The following is a 15,429-nucleotide window of genomic DNA, read 5'->3' as shown; positions in this document are numbered from 1 at the left end:
CTGCCCGAGCTTCATTCTCTGCACCAAAAACACAGAATTCTAGGCACTGCAGTACCTCTGCACAATTGCTTCTTCAAAGCAGGATCCTTGTTTGCCAGAACATTATATTGAGTAACACCACTAGCAGTGAGCATTAATAAACCACTCTAGCAATATTTTCAGCAGCTTAAAACAGCTTTTAAAAAATAAATGGCCAAGTTCAGACCTCCCAAATTTCAATCTGTGACTCACAAAGTTACTTCTACTTTGCTGTTTCGATTGTACCACTAACTGCTGTTTTTGAAATTCATAATAATTGAAGATTGTCTTAAAATGATGCTCTATCTTGTAGGGGCATTCGATGAGTTGCGAAGTCACAAATCCTGACAGGTAAGGAATACTCTCTCTTTGTTCTAAAGTTAAAGTGATTTGGGATAGTTTTGTATGTAAGTGGTGCTATGTATGTGCATTGTTGATGATGCCTTGCCTCTGTACCTTTCCAGGGATGTGCCTCCCTGCTATAATTTGATCATCAGAAGATGTTGTGCATGGCATTGGGAAATTTTAAACAGACTTATGCATTGACACCATCTCCTATAGGGGATGAGGAAATTTAACTTCTTGCATTGCACTTCAATGAATTTAAATGATTGTTAAGTATTTTGGAAAACCATTGCATCCTGAAAGGAATCATAAAAATGTAAATCTTTTTTAACTGATGGGTGAGGGTTTATCTGACAATATGCAAGAAATGTAAATTTCAAACAGCAACAATTTATTCTGCATGATCAAGTTTCAAAAACAAAATATTGAAGAAAATTGGGATAGTTACACTGCAATTCATGTCAGTGTAAATAATGGAGAAACTGTTTTTCAGTACTAATTGTGGAATCATACTATACATCTTATGAAGTCAGAATAATATTCTGAGTGTTTATGCAGCAGATTAACCAATTCTTACCGCAAACTTTCAAATGACTCTGTAAGTTAAACTGACATCATCAGACATTAACTCTCAATTGCAAATTATTGTTTGATTCATCTAAATTATAGTGACTTTAAAGCTGAATAGTGGGAGGACTGTGAAAAATTGCAAGACTGTCTACACTTAGAAAGTATTTTAGCTTTAAAGAATTTTAAGAATAAACCACAGGTTTGAATTGCAAAATAACGTTAGAGCACATTGGATAATATGTGGTATAAACTCCACCAGCTGAAACTAGAAGTTAGAATGTTTTGACCCATGTTTGGGTGAGAATTATATGTTTTACAGCTTTGATTTCATTTTCAATTTTAAACAGCTTCAGTTTCAGCAGCATAATATAGGATAAATGAGTTCCACAGTTTTGTTAGGCCACAGGCAAGACTGTAGATTACATGGTTTACAAAAATGTATTACAGTTCTTGTGGCTTAATTAAAAGATTAGGTCATTACTTGTTAGATCCACTTTCACTGTCAATTTGCTGTCAGTATGAAGTCAATTTAGCTTTAGACTGATGCGAAACTAGCTGTGCAAACGTGAAGTCAGAACCTGTCCTAACATTAGAGCAAAGCAAGGTGAGACTGGAGGGGATGGTCTCATATTGTTTTGGTTTGCTGCAAGGAAACTCTAATGTAGTGACAAACATTACTTTTGTGCAATGTATTATTGTGATGTGAACATTAGCTACAATGTTAGTATTTGTTGCTGTTCCTAGCTGTCACTGAGAAGGCAATAGTGAGAGGCCTTTTTGAACCAACTCATTGGAAATTCTACATTGTTTTGTAATTGGAGCAGTTACACTTAACAACTTATCTTCTAATGGTATATGTGCTTTGTTGTTAGTTATCTGCTTATTCCTAGTGTGATTTTCTTTCTCTGGTGAGTGTTATTTATGTGCTGTTTCCATTGTAACTATTGTTGCTGATCAATTTATTTTATTTTGGAGATTGATAAAGCTCTGGGACTGATGGTTGTTCTGTACTCTGGGCCAATGTTGAGATCACATCTTTCTGATCAGCTGTTTGCAGTGAAGGAACAGATTTGTTAGTTGTACATATCTGTTTAAGGCTGCAGGGATATAACTGGTCATTCATATTCAATACATACAATTAAGGTGTTCTGTGCAGGTCTATATTGGTCTCCAGTTGCCACACATGCTAATTCTTATTGAAAACTGTTGAACATCTGCACTCTGACTCTTCAATACTCAGCTCTGGCAATGCTTTAGCACTTTTATCAAGTGAAATTTGGCTCTCTGTTGTTTCACCTTGATTTTGTCATTCAATCTTGTTACTAGTTCTTGTTTTTTTAGTATAATGTTAGTCTTTGAAATGGACTACTTCCCATGCTTTCATTAAACATGTTTCTCATTGAAGTTGTGCCTTGAACAACTCTCTGCTGAATTTACTTGATTTATTTATGAACTCTTCAGCAAGTTTCACTGCCACCTTAGTCCTTCCATTTAATGAGGGATAGAGTGTGAAGATGTATGGTCTTGAAGTTCCTAATCCTTTATGAAGCAGCTGAATTCTACACTGAGGACCATACTGCTCAGATTCATGACAGCCCATAAATCGACAGCCACGCTCAGCCAACAACGCACCAGAACAAAAGACCCTATACCCAACATGTGCAAGACTAACGTAATTTATAAGATCCAATGCAAAGATTGCATGAAACACTGTATAGGACAAACAAGCAGACAACTAGCAATCCACATCCACAAACACCAATTAGCCACTAAACACCATGACTAGCCATACACACAGATGACAAGGACCACAAATTTGACTGGACAACACAACGATCATAGGACACTCATCCATAAACTCCATTGATAAGCACATAGACCTAAACCCCATATACCAGCCACTACAACAAACAACCAGAGCCAGCAACTGGAAGCAGCAGGAATAGCATCAAATAAATTCCAGAAGATACAGTACAGCAGTGCTTCACAGGAGGCTCCAAAGCGCTGAAGGTGTTATTTAGATAGGGGACGAAACGTCTGCAAATCATCATCCCAGCTTGGCAAACATATCCACAACTACAGCACTAAAACAGTCATCAGAATGTCTGGAATGCTGTAATGACTAAAGTGCATTTTCAGGAATTCTCCAGTCTCATTGGTGGATGTCAGTTGCTCTAACTCTCAATAGTCGGAATAATAATCAATAGTGACAAAATAATCAGCTCTTCTGAGAACGAACAGATCTATTCAAGCTTCATCACTGCCCTATCAGAGATGTCATTGATTGGCTTTGTATTCAGTACCAAACATTGCACTGGATGATATAGTCTTCAATCTCAGTGCTCATGTTGGGCCAGCAGAACACCTCTTTTATCTTCCTCAAGCACAACTTAGTTCCTTGGTGACTAACATGGATGAATTTCACCATCTCTTTTCCCATCTCAGATAGATTGAAGATATTTTGAAGTGGTTTAATGTTGGACTCCAATGCCACTTTGTCTCTCCCAGACAGGTGTAGCTTAAAATGCTAAAAAAGAAAGATAACTGCCAACCACCTTTTCTCAATCTGAATGTAATATCATTAAGTTTGCATAACACCCTGGATGCAGTTGCAATTTGTTGCCATTGTTGCATGAGGCGTGCTCCTGTCTCACTGGCATTACATTGCAAGGTAACTTCATCATTCAGATCGTAGTACCTCAGTACTGGCATTGTCTTTACTGATTAATTCTAGTGAAAGCTCCTTTGTGTTCTGTGCATCAAAATCACTGCACATCCTTAGCACTGAGTTTTGTATAGAGTTTTACTGTGATGACATGTTAAGTAGGCGCCTTGTTAAAAGCACAAATCCAACAAATAATCATACTGCTTTCACATCTGTTAGTCACTTCATTTCTGTTACCTTTTCAGGATCAGGTACAGTCCTTTTGCTGTCAGTACATAACCTATGCATTTGACTTCAGGCATTTCAATTGCATCATTTTTCTTGTTCAATTTCAGGTTCAATTAGCTTTCTATCTCTAGCAGTTGCACTAGATTCTGATACTGTTGTGCCAAGGCTTCTTCCAGTGTGTCTTTACATCCATAGCCTTGCTGATCAGCCCCAACAGATCATCCGTTTTAGGAAGATGATTAGATTAGATTCCCTACAGTGTGGAAACAAGCCCTTTGGCCCAAAAAGCCCACACCAAACTTCCAAAGAGTAACCCACCCAGACTTATTTCCCTCTGAATGATGCACCTAACATTATGGGCAACTTGGCATGGTCAATCCACCTGACCTGCACTTCTTTAAAGGAAACCGGAACACCCAGAGGAAACCCATGCAAACATGGGGAGAATGTGCAAACTCCACACACACAGTCTCCCAAGGCTGGAATCAAACCTGGGATCCTGGTGCTGTGAGGCAGCAGTGCTAACCACTGAGCCACCGTGACTGTATCCTTCTGTCTGCATTAATATCCTTCTGGAGCAGTGGAAATGACAAGCAGCATGTACAACCAGCTATATCAATTGAATGGAGTCCAGAAGACACTTAGAAAACCATTGCTTTCCTCCATCTTCACTTGCCAGTAAACATACATTGCAACAAGGGCAGTCAAGACCTTTGCCTTAGCCAGTGTGACAAGACGTCTTCATTAATTGGCATGACACACTGAGATCTGTTCAAAGCTTTACAGAGATCTTCTTAGATTAGATTAGATTAGATTAGATTACAGTGTGGAAACAGGCCCTTCGGCCCAACAAGTCCACACCGACCCGCCGAAGCGAAACCCACCCATACCCCTACATTTACCCCTTACCTAACACTACGGGCAATTTAGTATGGCCAATTCACCTAACCTTTGGACTGTGGGAGGAAACCGGAGCACCCGGAGGAAACCCACGCAGACACGGGGAGAACGTGCAAACTCCACACAGTCAGTCGCCTGAGTCGGGAATTGAACCCGGGTCTCTGGCGCTGCGAGGCAGCAGTGCTAACCACTGTGCCACCGTGCCGCCCACGGTGATCTATATACACTCTCAGTTTTCAAGGGTTCATTTCATTGCTACCATGTTGCTAATCCAGTCTGTAGTAGTTTTTGAATCCTCCATTCTTTTCTGGTTCTCTGTCATATTTTTCAGTCTAGATTTGAGGGCAGCTTTATCTCTCCTTGAGTTGGTCTCACACTCTCATCTACTTAGAAATGATTTTCAGTTGGAAGACTTTCAAGATGTATAAGAACATTATTGTAATCTTCTTGGATTTGTTTTGCTGTCAATAACCTTCAAAATGCTGCAAACTTTTGCATTTCTAAATTCTCTCGAGCAAATATGAGGTTACAAGCTCAAACTTTAGACATGGTTCAGCAGAGGCAAGTGGATTTTGTTTAACATCTACTGTCTGGAATTTGAGATCTTCATTCTTCACATTGTATTGGGCACTCAGATTTATAGTCCTTTTTGGATGAGGGTTATTCCATCAGAACATTTCAACCCTAACCTTGATGGTTTCATTTCTGTGTCACCATCTTGAGCCACCTCATACAGATCTGTAAAGCTCATGGTGTTGCAAAAAGCTCCAGTATCTACCTGATACTTCACATTGATTTGATCTTCTCCCATTGATTAGATTAGATTAGATTACTTTACAGTGTGGAAACAGGCCCTTCGGCCCAACAAGTCCACACCGACCCGCCGAAGCGTAACCCACCCATACCCCTACATTTACCCCTTACCTAACACTACGGGCAATTTAGCATGGCCAATTCACCTGACCTGCACATCTTTAGACTGTGGGAGGAAACCGGAGCACCCGGAGGAAACCCACGCAGACACGGGGAGAACGTGCAAACTCCACACAATCAGTCGCCTGAGGCGGGAATTGAACCCGGGTCTCTGGCGCTGCGAGGCAGCAGTGCTAACCACTGTGCCACCGTGCCACCCACAATTGCCGATATTATTCTAACAGTTACAAATTAATAACCACCTATAGTCCTGATAATGCCAATCTTGTTTCATGGTGTAGAATGATTCATCAGAATCATTGGCTGACATCTCTCCAGTAGCCATTCTTTTAATCTTGCTTGGCTTCTTTACAGCAAAACTCTTGTCTGCAAAATGACTTGGCTTCTTGCAGTTAGAGCACTGTTCTCTTTATTTTGGACATACACGTGTTTTTGATTGTTTGAAGTCCTCCACAATATTTATATCCTGTCCTCTTACCTTGATGTTTTTGGTAGCTTTCCCGCAAATATTTCCTCCTTTTTTCTCATACATTGTTCTCATTCAGTCTGGAATGTCTGTCAGCATATTGCTTGTTCCCCCATCAACTGGACCTGAGTGATGATTGATAACTTCAGAGCTTCTCCACATATCCATAGCTTTCTTGAGAGTTTCTCCTCTCAAAGCAGGTATATTGCTATATCATGATCTCTTATACTTAAGAAAATGCTACTTCTAATGAGATAATCTTTTACTTGTCTAATCTCTCAAGATTCAGCTAAATGTATCAATATGATCACTTGCCTCCCTTTGCTCTGTGCTCCAACAGTGAAAACATACTGATAACAAATAACGTTACTAGAGGGTTCAAAGTATGTCCTCAAAGCTATCAAATGTCTCTCCTGTCTGGGTTCTCTGCTCTGCAGAGAGGGTAAGGGTTAGCATGCTTTCCCCAGCACTGATAACAGGGTTGTTAGTCTTACTTGCTTGGTCTTTTTAATTTAATTCTGAAACTTTTTCCACCAAGACTGGGACAAATTCCATTCCCAACTCTTATCTCCTTTCATTTTCATGGCAGCTAGGAATGGAAAATACACAGCAATCCTGACTCATTCAGCAGTAAAATGTTGCAAACCGTGGTTTTAATTCTTCCTTGATGTTGTTTTCCTTAAGTTGACTTTCTTATAGTTCTAAATGTTTACTCAATATCAGCTTCACACTTCAGGTTCCAAGTAATGCCTTTAATGGCTGTCAAAAACTAAAGTGAGAGCAAGTTACAGCAAAGGTAGAGGTCCCATGCCAATGGCAAACCAACAGATACAAATGCACTTCTCTCAATTTTATTTTAAAATATGATCCCCAAAGTGTGGAAACAGTCATTTGGCCCAACAAGTTCACACTGACCATCTGAAGAGCATCCAACCCAGACCCATCCCAATATCCTATTCCTGTAACCCGGCAGTTTCCATGGCACCTAATCTACAGATATCTGAGCACTGTGGGTAATTTAACATGGCAAATCAACCTAAACTGCACGTCTTTGGACTAGGAGGAAACCAGAGCACCGAGAGAAAACCTACACAGAGATGAGGAGAACACACAAATTCCAGACAGACAAGGCTGGAATCGAGCCTCGGTCCCTGATACTGTAAAGATTAGAGTGGTGCTGGAAAAGTACAGCAGGTCAGGCAGCATCCGACGAACAGGAAAATCGACGTTTCGGGCAAAAGCCCTTCATCAGGGTTGAAGGGTTTTTGCCCGAAACATCAATTTTCCTGCTCCTCGGATGCTGCCTGACCTGCTGTGCTTTTCCAGCAGCACTCTAATCTTGACTCTAATCTCCAGCATCTGCAACCCTCACTTTCGCCCTGGCACTGTAAGGCAGCAGTGCTAACCACTGAGTCACTATAAGAGGAATTGTAGGTTCCCAAGCATTCACTGCCTCTGTGGAGGTTGCGGGTTTGGGGATTACTGTGGAAGAAACCTCAATAATTTGCTGCAGTGCATCTTGGACATCATACAATTGTAATGATAGAAGGAGTGACTGTCAAAACAACCTGCAATATCCTCAATGTAAATGTATCAGAGATTGCTCTCCCACCTGTTCCGCAAACATTTACATTTGCAAATGTAAGAGCCAATCGTGCATGCAGATGTTTGCAGAGCCTTCTTGTAAACAGAATCTAACCAGGCAGAAGTCAATTAATGGAGGCAGTGTTGAGTTTGATTGAGCCTACACACTAGCAATCAGTCTCAGATGGGTAGCTACAGTGTAAATATGCTCAAAATATTGTATTAGGTTATGACATGTACTCTCAATGTTAGACTAAACGGATACATTTTTGAGACAGGTATTATCAATAATTCATACAGATTAGTAACATCAAATCATCCCATGGGCTCATATTGTGGGCTGCATTTGGTGTAGCCCTGCTCTGCACCGACACAGCAAAGGGAATCCGTTTAGGACGGGCACTTTAGTTGAATATGAGAAGGCCTGGATGACATGTGGCCAGTGACCTACATATTAATTTTTGCCACAAAACAAAGAGTCACACTGGATACAGCCATTTAAGAATCAGATTTAACTCATCTAAAAATCACATCAGGTGACTGATATCTCAACTTCCATTACACACATACTGGAATGTAGATGGATAATAATGCTTCAATTGACAATGATTCCATTCTTATGTGGCACCTAATAGTATTATGCATCACTTATAATCAATAATCTTGTGCTTTAAATGTACAGGTTTCCAATAAAGAGGGATAACAAGACTCTGTACAAAGATGAATTGGACCCTCCAATCAAACAAGCTAGACTTTGTGAACCAGAAAGAGGTACAAAGAAAAATGTCTTTAAAGCCATGTGTTCAGGCTAGGCAGGAAGCAGGGAATCTCCTAAAGTGCATTATTTTGTTTGTCTCATTTTAATCCCTGGATCTCACTCAAATAGTGGAGCACTGTCCCTACTTTGTGGCTCCAAGCCTGTATGAGTTACATTAGCTCCAGTAAACTGGAGTGGAAATTTAGGCTGGGAGTCCAGCACCCCCAGAAATATATCAAAACAATTTCTGTCATAAAGTTAGTGTGGCAGAGTATGTGGAGATTTGAGAACTAAGGTCAGCTATTGCTGGGAAGAAGATGCTAGATGAGGGATAGGAAGATCCAAGTATCCGTACTGGGTAAGTGGAGAAGGCACATGTCTCTTGGAGTCATAGAGATGTACAGCACAGAAACAGACAATTCAGTCCAACCCATCCATGCCAACCAGATGTCCCAACCCAATCTAGTCCCATTTGCCAGCATTTGGCCCACATCCCTCTTAAACCCCCTCCTATTCAAACACTCATCCAGATTTCTTTTAAATGTTGCAATTGGACCAGCCTCCACCACTTCCGCTAGCAGCTCATTCTATACATACACAACCCTCTGCGTGAAAAAGTTGCCCCTTAGGTCCCTTTTAAATTTTTCCTCTTTCACCTTAAATCTATGGCCTCTAGTTCTGGAGTCCCCCACCTCAGGGAAAAGACTTTGTCTATTTATCCTATCCATGACCCTCATGATTTTATACACCTCCATAAAGCCTCTAATGCTCCAGGGAAAACAGCCCAAGCCTATTCAACCTCTCCTTATAGCTCAAATCCTCCAACCCTGGCAACATCCTTGTAATCTTTTCTGAACCCTTTCAAGTTTCACAACATCCTTCCAATAGGAGGGAGACCAGAACTGCACACATTATTCCAAAAGTGGCCTAACCAATGTACTGTACACCTGCAACGTGACCTCCCAACTCCTATACTCAATACCCGACCAATAAAGGAAAGTGTACCTTTCTTCACTATCCTACCTACCTGTGACTCTACTTTCAAGGAGCTATGAACGTGCACTCTAAGGCCTCTTTGTTCAATAACACTTCCTAGGACCTTACCATTAAGTGTATAAATCCTACTCTGATTTTCTTTTCCAAATGCAGAACTTCACATTTATCTAAATAAAACTCCATCTGCCACTCCTCAACCCATTTGCCCACTTGATCAAGATCCCATTGTACTCTGAGGTAACCTTTTTCACTGTTCACTACATTTCCAGTTTTGGTGTTCTTGATCCATTGCAGAAAAAAAACAACCCATGAAAATACTTAGCATAGTTTTTTTCCATGTCTTTCTTACAAGTCTTGCCAATTCCAGCAAGAAGTTTGGGCCCCTGTAACTTTTAAATATAAAGGAAGCCTCTGGCTGATAATCCTACTGTGCCTATTTTATTGATGAGTGGTGACAAACAGGAATGTATCAGAAAATCCTGCCTGAAATAGCAATGACCTGATAGAGCATGCTGGGTTAATAATAGATTTTCAGTTAAAAACTATGACATCCACAGAAGTGGATCGAATTGAACAAACACTAATTTTGAAACCTAATTACAAGTTTATAATATTAACATGGATGATAGCTGTAAGTGTCAAGTTTTAGAATGGCATCACGTCAGTAGTTCACTGTGGCTTCTCTGTAGTCCTTGTAGATGATAAAAAAAAGGAGACCGGTTTCATTGCTTTCCGTGCAGGCAGCAATAACCTAAACAGTAACAACATCAGAAACTGGAATAGCTGTCAGAAGCACATTTGGCCATGTATTAGGTGGTTTCCTGCTGCCCAGTCTACTGAAACAGCTATGCATCCACTTACAATACAGACCTTCCCCAGTCATCAGGGAAAATAATTAATTGAGTGTTCCCCTAGTAAAATCCATCTGATCATGCAAGTAAAGGTTGTGAAAGCTGGGTGTATTTGATTTCTGACATTTAATAACAAAGGTAATAAAAATCAGAAGGAAGTTCCGAGTAACAAGATAGATAACTTGTTTTGATGAGGCAAAGATCAAAATTTAAAAGCTTGTAAATGCTTTTTTTTTCTCATTGAATGTGTTACTGCCTTGAAATTACTCTGAAGACTGGCTTTTATGGACGTGTGCATTGTAGCCAAATGGACCAACTTTTCAAAAGCCTGCCTTACAACATTAACATGTTAGGGGTTACATAAAAAGGCTGATGGTTGGAATTCTGCCCCTCTATGTACAGAAGGTCCCCAGCAGCTGCTGACCAAACTGATTGGCTCCATGGCCAGATGTCCACCAACTCCGTCCTATGCCATCAAAAAGTACAGTCAAATCTTTAACAAAGAATCTTTTCACTCTGACAATCTATATAAATTGTGTACATTAGTACAAGTTGTCAAGAATAAATTAAGTACTTTTCAGCCACGGCAAGTGAATGGTCACTTGCTGAAGATTTCCCAGATTCAGGACTTTCCTCAGGCAGCTGCTACTGGGATTTAATTTTACTACTTTCCTACGTTGTTGTGTTGCCATAGTCTTACCAGACTGTAGGAGCTGCTGTCTCATTAGAGAGAGAAGCAGCTGGTGGTGATTTAACCTGAGAGCCACCAAGCCTCGGGCGAGGAAAGAGGTTGAGAAGGAAAGTCCTTCATAGTAACCTCAAACCAGTGATGGGAATCAAACCTATGCTGTTGGTATCACACTGCTCTGTAAATCATTGATCCAGCCAACTGAGCTAACAAGTTCTGTTTAAATTCTGACTTTTTCTCATGGATGATACACAAGTGTTAGTGAATCAAGCTGCTTCATATATCACTGTTTCATAAAACTCATCTTTGTGATTGTTCATCATGATTAAATATTGTCATAAAAATATATTTACCCACATGAAAACTGAACAATTAACAAATATTACAGAAAGTATATGATTTGTGTGTGTATATATGTACTGTATCCTACTAAACACAAATCATTAAAATATTTATGCTATATAAAATACTAAAAATACATGATCAAAATGAAATTTTAATTCTAATTACTGTATACTATAAATCTCTCTGCAGACATCCTTATTTTAGACATTTGCTCCCAAGTTGAAAGCATAAAGAGTACAATCCATTTTTAAGTTTTTTGAAGATTGGAGGTTAAAAAGACTATATTTTGTTTAATACCACTGATGGTTTTAATTATTGGACAACAAATTTATATTACATAATGTAATCTCATCTGGAAAACATATCAAAAACAGAACAAAGTCCTAATAGTGTTATTCATTTAGAAGATAGCTTGTTATCAAGATCCTTGCTTTGCAGGATAGAATGGATGTTGTGCTTAAGCAGTTTGGATTACAACAGACATGATGTGGTGTGCAGTGTAGATTATTATTGAATATACAGTGTCAAACTTAATACACTGTACACAGACATTAACCATTTTAATAATATTTGTTATCATATAAATAATCAATTCATAATCATTATTGGAGTATTGAGCAGTTTTGAAAGCTATTGAAAACAATTCAGCTCTCCAATTGTTTAAACTTTCTTTTATTTAACCAATTCAATTGTTCCATAACTGTGACTGATTAAATATAATGCACTAAGACAATCTGATATTGGTACTGATTTCTCAGTTTGCATGATTTTCATTGGAAGATGGGATGAGCAATGACTAAGTGTAAAGTTTAATGCAAGTCAAACATTTATTTTCCTTTCTAGTGCTGTTGTACGTGCGGAGGGAGTCAGAAGAAGTTTTTGATGCTCTATTGTTGAAGACGCCTGACCTTAACGGATTGAAGAATGCTGTTAGTATCAGGTTTCCTACTTCTTTTATTGAGTATATTGTTTCAAAATGTGGAGTCATTTATGGCACAGAAAAAGGCCATTTGGCTCTTTACATAGCAATGGTGTCAGTCTCATTACATGGTTTCATTCCCAGAGACTTGCAGGATGTCCATCCAATTTCCTTTTTGAAATCTTTCAGCGCTTCTACCTCTTACTACATTTGTGGGGGATTGAGATTCAGAGGCAATCTAACATAAGTTTTTAAACAGTTGAAAGCGTGGCAGATGGAAGCAAACATTCTTCCAGTAGTTGCAGAGTCATCAATGAGGGGGCAAGGGAGACAGGATTAAGCACAAGAGATTGAAACTAGAGGGCAGAGCATGAGGAGGGGCGGTGGGGATACACATGGACATGATTGGGGGAAACAAACGTGTGCCAACAGCCAACTTCAAATAGGATAATGGGAAGAAGGAATAGGGATTTGGAAAATGTAATTAGAACTGTTTGCTCACAGAAAGCATAAACACATAAGCATAATTCAGTCCATGCTAAAAGTAAAAAATTGTTTTTGAGGTGAAAATGCAATATTGGTTTATGAGTGAGTGAAAATGGTTTCTGGCGTACTACTTTAATGAAGGCATTAACATTTTAAAATAATCTTACTTTACTAAACATGGTGACTTGCTCCACGTCCCCACTACTCACTTCTCACCCTGTCAAATTAAGGTTTTCATTAATAATGCTCAGACCATCCAGAAAAGCTCAAGTTCATCAGCCCCCACTTTATTGAGGAAAGTTTATTACTGTTGATAATTTGTGCTAGAGCTACAGGTCCAAAGGTGTAAATATTTTGATTTCTTTCAATACTTAGAATTTTCTTCACTAATATTATGCATGTGGCAAATGCACCTATCAAGCTTTACAAGAAATATTTAAAATTGTTACAGAAACATTCCTTGGAAAAATAGAAAAACAAGTGATCCTGCATTGAGTAATGAACTGGGCTTGAAGAAACGATATGTCAGGAATGTTTTGTTGCCTGTGTAAGCTTGAGGATATCCTATTGTTCCATATTTTCATGCTCACATATATTGATTGGTTAACCAGCAGCTTGATTTTAATATTCTCCCCATTGTTTATAAGTCCCTTCATGATCATACACCTGCCCACCTTTTTTATGACCTTCTAACAACCCTCTGAGGTACCTCTTCTAACTCTGGAGTCTTGAAAATTCCAGATTTTAATTGCTCAGTCATCAGTGACTGGATCTTCACTTTGCTAAGACCTAAACACTTGAATTGTCTTCCCATATCCATCTGGCTTTCTACCTTATTTTCCTCCTTTAGGATACTCATTAAAAACTTGTCTATTTGCTCCTGCTCGTAGTTATCAGCCCTATTATCCCAATAATATGGCATGCTTTGTTTTAGTATAAATCTCTGAAGTGTCTTGGGATGTTTAATTACATTAAAGTTCCTATTTAAGTACTTGTTGGTTTTGTCTTTGACTATTATCCATCATTTAGGAAATGTAAGGAAACATTAAGGGTCACAACTGATGGTAAAAAGCCTCCACTAAATGTTATGTAGTCTTTCTTTCTTATCCATGGTTCAACCCTTATTAGGACTCACCAATATAAAGCTCTAAGCACAGTTGACTTTCTCAGATACAATTTTGCTTGACTATTTTGACAATTGAATTTTAATGTTCTTAACCTAGATTTCAGAAAAGTACGGGCTGCTTGAAGAGAGAATTTATAAAATATACAAGAACTGTATGAAAGGGTGAGTAATCAAAAAGATCTTATCTCTGTGTTATAAGTACCTCATTCACAATACTGGAGTCAGGACCAGTACAGGAAATTTTCTCAAACTGCAGTTTTCAAGTCAATTATACTTTGAAATCAGGGTAATGTAGTTATTGCTTGCTTCTGTGGAGTGACTTTCCCTGTTAGACAACAGTGGAGTGATTTCAGCTATCATCCAACACTACTCTCATAATGGTATTTTGTTAGGAGTGTTATTTTGTCCAAGAACATTTTTGCAATCCTGAGGCTGAATTGTGGCATAGCTTAATAAGAAAACTCAGACAAAGTAGTTAGTTTAAAATATGCAGGCATGTAAAAATCAAATAGTAACGATAGATGAGAAACAAATTCATCATGCAACTAGGATGATGTGGTCAGAGTAAGAAAGGAAGGGTATGGCTGAATTAACATTATTGTAAAATTACATACTAGCAATGAATAAATTGAATGGTTTGAAAATCAAACAACATTATAATATCTTTAAATTGACTTTCTGCCACTACATATTGGTTCAACTGGGAAGCTCTGATATTGTGAGCTTTCAGTCGTTGGAGAATTTTAGCTCATGGGCAGGATTCTCATTTCAGTTAAACATTTTGGTGAGTCATTCACTTGTGACCTGAACTGTTTAGTTTATTGATTGGTATGCACATACTGTCATGTTTATGTTTCTGGATATATAGATAGGTTTGTACTATGTGAAGTAATGTATGAATTAATTGTGGGCATTCACCAGGCATGAATCTGCATCCTGTTTACTGTCTTTAATTTGTATCATTATCTAACCAGAATTATAGAGTATTCATTTTTGTACCAATAAGGTGTGGAATGGGAGAACAATAGCTGGTAACATAATAAATAAGGGATGGAGAGAGAAGATGGAAAAAGTCTATCACCAGTTTTGAAACTCTTTTAATGAAGGGAAGAAGATATGAGATTAAATGTAAAAAATTAAAAACAAACAGAATGGGAAACACTTTCACAGAGATGTTTATGAGATTGTGGACTTTTTCTACTAAGTTGATAATTAAGCTAAACCATGTTAACATTTAAGAATTGGTCAGGGCATCCTTAAAGACAAATATTTTTAATGTTCACCTCATGCCAGCTGTTGTTGTATTGCAACAACAGTATTTTCCATCTGCTTCCTCAAAGTGGTGTCATGCAGAATACCATCTAGTTGACTTCACTCCCAAATTACACAACACAGCTTGTGTAGCTGAAATTAACACCACTTCAGATCAACACAAATGTTAAAACACTGGAAAGACACAGAGTAATTGTGAAGTCCCAAAGTAATGCTGGTGTTGTTCCGATAAACCACTTTTCACTCATTTGTCTGTTGTAATTCTCAAAGCAAAATGTTG

General features: G+C 38.6%; 1 protein-coding gene across 4 annotated transcripts in view; it reads left to right on the top strand.

Moving 5' to 3' along the window:
• LOC122563660 (grainyhead-like protein 3 homolog) overlaps positions 1 to 15,429 on the top strand; it is a 103,275-nt gene that overhangs the window by 83,475 nt on the left and 4,371 nt on the right. For all 4 annotated transcript variants that reach the window (XM_043717690.2, XM_087976847.1, XM_043717691.2 and 1 more), the window contains 4 exons: positions 332 to 369; positions 8,392 to 8,480; positions 12,190 to 12,275; positions 13,975 to 14,039. In XM_043717690.2, coding sequence (XP_043573625.1) covers positions 332 to 369; positions 8,392 to 8,480; positions 12,190 to 12,275; positions 13,975 to 14,039 — 278 coding nt within the window. The remainder of the gene's footprint in view (positions 1 to 331; positions 370 to 8,391; positions 8,481 to 12,189; positions 12,276 to 13,974; positions 14,040 to 15,429) is intronic.

This window comes from Chiloscyllium plagiosum, unplaced genomic scaffold (assembly GCF_037043375.1).
Source record: "Chiloscyllium plagiosum isolate Xiang-an unplaced genomic scaffold, Cpla_swu_hap1 HiC_scaffold_30, whole genome shotgun sequence".
Taxonomy (NCBI): domain Eukaryota; kingdom Metazoa; phylum Chordata; class Chondrichthyes; order Orectolobiformes; family Hemiscylliidae; genus Chiloscyllium; species Chiloscyllium plagiosum.
Note: the sequence above shows the minus strand (reverse complement) of the source record. Positions and strands in the feature narration are given on the sequence as shown.